General features: G+C 32.6%; 1 protein-coding gene across 2 annotated transcripts in view; it reads right to left on the bottom strand.

Annotated features, from left to right (window-relative positions):
* Nucleotides 1-1,935: 1,935 nt before the first annotated feature.
* Nucleotides 1,936-6,000, bottom strand: part of TBC1D15 (TBC1 domain family member 15) — an 82,718-nt gene continuing 78,653 nt past the window's right edge. For both annotated transcript variants that reach the window (XM_028110909.2, XM_028110908.2), the window contains 3 exons: nucleotides 5,358-5,474; nucleotides 4,755-4,841; nucleotides 1,936-3,561 (listed from right to left, as the gene is read on the bottom strand). In XM_028110909.2, the coding sequence (XP_027966710.1) occupies nucleotides 3,340-3,561; nucleotides 4,755-4,841; nucleotides 5,358-5,474 (426 nt within the window). In that variant the 3' untranslated portion in view covers nucleotides 1,936-3,339. The remainder of the gene's footprint in view (nucleotides 3,562-4,754; nucleotides 4,842-5,357; nucleotides 5,475-6,000) is intronic.

Here is a 6,000-nt window from a genome sequence, read left to right as displayed (position 1 = left end):
TTAATTTAGGCAAATACGGTATTTCTGATTCCTGGTAGTTGTTAGAAAAAGAAATTCTGATTATAATCAACTTTTCTTTACAGTGAATTTGTAAACAGTGTAATATTTCCCATGGGCTAAAAGTGCTTTGGATATCTAAAACGAGTTATTGAAGTATGTCCAGTCTAATTGCCCCACACCACCCACCTTTGCCTCTAAGAGCAACACAATGTTTTTCCCTATGGCAGGATGGATAACCTAAAAAACAGGGCTCTATTTATAAGACAGTGAGAAAAATATCTGTAATCAGAACAATACTCAAAAATCTACAAGTTAAAATCCCCATATTATAAGAACCCAAAAGGAGACGAGGCCACATACATTGTATTATTCAAATGGCAATGTATTCACATTAAACGTACAGGTAAGTACACATGTTCGGTATCAGGTAATGACACTAGATTCTGATGGAAACCTTTCAGATTCATTTTAAATTTAATCCTGTTTCATGTTTAGAAATAAAGTAACACTGGAAGTTTATCTTCAAAATGTACAATAGAGAAGGAAGTCTACATAAAATAGGCCATGACAACTGTCATCACTTTATACTAAAAATGGTGGCCCAAATAGGGCAAATCACCTTAGAAAATTAAGAAACTGCTTTTTTAAAACTCAGGGACTTGTCTACCTGACCATAAGTCAAAATGTTACCCTATGAAATACAATATATAATGGCGGTTCTCTAACTTCAGGGAGGCTCAGGAACCACCTGGATGCTTGGAGAAAATTAGAGAAACTATGTGACCTGTCCCCAAAAACACGCACACAAAACTTCAAATATAGTAAGAGGTTCATACATCTTCTGAAAGTAAAGAAATCCAAGCTAGATGGACGTTACCTGGTTACACAGTGACACACAAGTCAGGTAAAGTTCTAAGTTCTTCAATAAACATTTTAGGTTACTTTATACAAACTACCTTTAATGATGGACATAATTATATGAATTTCCCATAAGAATTAGTCGGCATCCATAAAAATCCTTGGAAAGGTCAGGTTCAGCAAGAATAACTAAGTATCCCAAAATGCTCTTTTCCTAACTCAAAAAAGCTCTAGTCACCACCAAGACTAAAGTTCCTAACATACAAAGAGATGAAGAATCCTAGGCATATGAGACATTCAAAATAGGGATGTTCTTAAATGCGAAAAGGCTTCCCACAGACTCTTATATCAGAAATGAAAATACTTTTTACAGTTAAATTAGGAATTACTTAAATTTTTAACATTAAATATCACATAATATAGCACATAATATTTTACATGTCATCAGGGTACAAACAACATCTTGTGAAAACTGAAATAAACAAATCTTTAAGAAGTTAAGACTAGCCAATTTACCTGAACTATCTATTTTAGCAATCTCAATAGCTCAAGTTTATATAGCATTTGCTAACTGGATCTTGTAGACTCTCGTTAAGACTTTATCTAGCACTATGCTGTATTGTTACTTCCCCATCAAAAATAAACTAGATAGAAATTCAGACTCTTCAGTATGTTTTAACAAGTAGTTTTATAATAAAACTTGACAAAAGTTCAAGATACTAAATGTGTTAAGATTTTTTTAAACTCTGAAGTAGATATGGTATTACATAGTGGGAGAAAAAAACTCCCCCAAAGCCCCTGTCCAGGAAGAACAAGAAGGACATCAAGATGTTCTAAGCAATTTCCTGAACAGCAGGAAATGAAAGGCTGGAGATGCCCAGTGTCTGATCAGTTTACTTTTTTTTGTCTAAATAGGCTTACTCATTATTAACTGATTAAAGATAACACACATATGATATTAAAAACTAAAATCTAATGGTTCTACTGTCATGATTGTCAGTTAATACTCAAGTAGGAAGAAAGTTCATTTAGTTCCCTAGTTTTCTGGAGGGAAAAAAAAATCTACCTCCTGGACCATTTCAGAACTGCATAGCTTTTATTTTACATTATTAACATCAATTGTAGAAGTTGCTTTCCCAAGTCAGACAATTATATCCTCCAAGACAACACTATGCCCAAGTCCGTGCTGATGAAAATTTATTTTCGGTTATAAAAGGTCACGTTTCTTTCTCATGTCCATAACTCATTCCAATGATTGTTTCAATCACATTAAATAGAAAATGTGCTGGGGGCCATCTTGGATTTTTTCTTCCAATGAAGAACTAGCAGACTATGTCTAAGTGTAATTTAACTAAAAACACTACTTCAACTTCAAATTTATTTTAATGATATGTACAGGAGTTAACAAATTACAGTTAAAACGGAATCAGTTATGTTAATTCCACATAACTTAAAATCATGCAACACTGCATGGTAAAAACAGCTTCATTCATATACAAAAAAGTACTATTTTGAGACTCGTAATAGTATATTGAAATTTTTGACATGAGCTTTTTGCAAAGAGCATTTTATAAAAATTTAAAGACCTGATTAATCAGTTAATGCATTATTAGGAAAGATAATAAACACATTATTAGTAAAGTGAGATTACAAGCAATTAATTTTAAAATTACACCAGGTACAGGGTTGAATGTAGTCCCATGAAATAAATGTTTGGTTAAGAAAATAGTTTTGAAAAAGATCTCATACTGAAGCTATGTATTACTTTTGTCAAATCAGGTTATATAAATCAATAGTCAAGTTTATTCAGTTAAAGAAAATATGCCTATCCTTTCTTATACTCATAAATAAGTACTTATATAGTTTTTATATACAAGTGAAGAAAGTTTCAATGTAAAAAATATGCTGCCAATCCACTTATTATGGTTGAAATAGCTCTTTCTATCTACACATTAAATTGCATTGATGAAATCCCAATTTAAATCACATTCAGCCAGCATAAATATTTAAGCTGAGTATTATTGTAAACAATAGAGAAAAAACAAATTTTTTATCTCATCACTTGGGTACACAATCTACTTCTCAGCTTAGCATGCTATAGAAAGGCCCAACATTTAATTTAATCAAATCCAAAACCCACTAAACGTAGAGTAAACAAAGTGAATGTTTTTCAAAGTGCATAATTTCCAACTCTTCCACTTGTAATATTTATCCAATTCCAGTTCATCAGCAAGAAAATAAAATGTACTTGGCTATAAAAATACTAAGGAATGTTATTGAAAAGGAAAGGCTATTTGGTAGAAGTAACTACAAAAATAATTAGTTTAAATCTTTGTAAAGCTTTAATGCAAGAACATCAGTACACTTTCTTTCCATAAACCTTAAAGCATGATCAATACCAAGATTTTAAATTTCCACCTTTCAAGTACTTGAAAAAGGTTGCAACAAAGTGTCTCTTCAAAAATTAAGCAAGAAGAATGATCATGCAGGTGTTAATCTGCTAACATTTGGGGACACTGATATCTGTGTTGGGTCGTCATCTCTGGCTCCACTGGTAGCAAGTACAGGCAAGGAGTCACTCTGAAATGTAGATGTAGGACAACTAGTCATGCCAACATTTTCATCTTCACCGGTGTCTGAATCTGGTGTTGTAACTTCACTGTCCTGAAGTCCCAGGATCTCACAAACTGCTTGTGGCAATTCCTGAATATGCAAAATTAAACACACAACCATCCTTCACTATACAGGAAAAGTAATCCAAAGTAACACTTCTACTTAAGACTACATTGATTCCAGAATCTGAACATTTACTCTAACAGTGTGATTGTTATGTATCTTCTCACACCTTCCTTCTCCACTCCAAATAAAATCCTAACCACTTTTTTCATAAGCGGTTCCATGATCTTCTATTCTAAATTAGTCACTCTCCACCCCACCCTACCACTCCCACAAACGTAAGTTTTCTTTCTTTCTTTTTTAAGATTTAATTTATTTGACAGAGATAGACACAGCGAGAGACAGAACACAAGCAGGGGGAGTGGGAGAGGGAAAACAGGCTTCCCGCTGAGCAGGGAGCCCGATGCAGGGCTCAATCCCAGGACCCTGGGATCATGACCTGAACTGAAGGCAGACGCTTAACTGTCTGAGCCACCCAGGCACCCCAAACATACGTTTTCTAATATTTAGCATTTATTTCATTCTACCTGTTACTACAGAATCTTAGGTATTAAATGAGATCTTATTTACACCATCTTTCTCCCTTAATGCACACGGTTCCTTTAAGAAAGAAGTGTCTGACATATTTTGAACAGAAGAGCTATCAAATAAATGTTTGTAGAAGTGAACCAAAATAAGTACTTGGAACCATGAACAAATGACACAAAGACCAAATAGGAACTCTCATAAAATACATCAGAAGAATGATTTGGTTGGAATTCAGATAATACATTAAATTTGCCTTGTTTTTAGAAAGAACTAAGAGCCTGACTGATAGAGTTGTAAAGACACAGACTAAATACTATTCATTTAATTATTTCTGATTAGCATCTGTGTTTGGGGATACCACATTTAACATAAGATCCTAGGCTCTATTCAGACTGGATAATACATCAATACTTAAATTCTACAGCCTCTTTAGTTGTTGCAGAAACGTTTTCATTATTTTTGCCATTTTGCTGTCCTACGTTTCTTATCTAGCATAATTAATTGACTGTTTTCAATTAAGTGCTATAAAATCCATAATGGTAAACAAAATCCTAGCTAATGCTTGGTGCCTGCCTTCAACTTGCTAAAATTGCTATTTATCTTACTTCTACAAAGAAAAATTCTTTCTTGACCTCAATCCACCCAATTGCATACAAATAAAAAATCTTACAATTATTTAAAACACTGTATACCTTGCATTTTACCATCTGTAGAGAAATTGCTTCTGCCTTGCATAGTACATCTTCCACATCAATTTTCATGGACAATTCATTGATATGCTAAAATGAATCCATAAAATAAAATAATTGAAACTAAAAGCACTATTATATTCTACTATATAAACAATTTATTACCAGTTATATTTCACTGTGGATAAAATCCTTAAAATAAAAGTATTCACATACTACAAATAAGCAGGAAATTCAATATATCTTTCAGTTTTAAAGTTAAAGAATAACTAATAAGTTTATGGAACATTAAATCCAGCATCTGTCCCAAGTCTATTATCTGAAAGTTATAAGCAAAAGACAATTATTTTTTTTAGAAAACTAAACTACATAAAAGAGCATTTGCTGAATTTCCTTTTCTTCCTAATTAGCCAGGTAAAAATAACTGGCCAGTATGTACTCATTGAACTGTCATTCTCAGAGTCAGTTTAGTATTAAGTGTTATTGATATAATTTAAGTTTTACTCAAGGGATTCAATAAAGCTCTAAGGAAATGTTTTGTGTATTGGTACCACCAAACAAAGGAAAGAGCCAAAATATTAAAATCTAAATTAAAGGAATAACTACCTTTAGTATTTCATTAAAGCCATAATGCTTTTCCATTATTTGCTGCTTTTCTGATTCCAGAATAGCACAACAGAGAAGAAGATGGAAATTTTTACATGGCAGTTCAGTCCACATTACCTATAAAAAATAGAACTATTTAGTAAACTGTATCAATTCTAAAATATTTTCCTCACAGAAACAATGCTGAACTCTGAATGACTTTTATGCAAAGCAGAAGTTGTCTAGATGGGGTAGACCACTGTTTTTCTAGTTAGGAAATGAGGAGTGGAGAAGTCTTACCTTTACCTACATAGTAACTAACATCAAGTTTACATTATGCGAATATGATGAATTCCAAATGTGGCCCTTTAGGTAACTACTAAGCAAATCACTGAGCCTAATTTATATGATAAATGATATTAATTAAGAAGCTTACATCCATGAGTTTAAGGTATAAGGTTAGAGGCATTTTCAGTATTTTCCTGACCCTTCAGTTTCTCACTTTTAAATCACCTTCAATCTCTGGAGAAATAAAAAAAAAAAAGCTAAATCATGGATATAAAAGAAAAAAAATTCAGTTAATAGTGCATGGGATCAAAACTACCCAGAGATAGCTCTTCACTATATTACATAACACAGAGTATCCCTGATTGTGACAAAAACT

The sequence above is a fragment of the Eumetopias jubatus genome, unplaced genomic scaffold (genome assembly GCF_037043125.1).
Source record: "Eumetopias jubatus isolate StellerSeaLion01/CBP00866 unplaced genomic scaffold, mEumJub1_p1.0 scaffold_8, whole genome shotgun sequence".
NCBI classification, from domain to species: Eukaryota; Metazoa; Chordata; class Mammalia; order Carnivora; family Otariidae; genus Eumetopias; species Eumetopias jubatus.
This window is presented reverse-complemented; position numbering and strand designations above follow the sequence as displayed.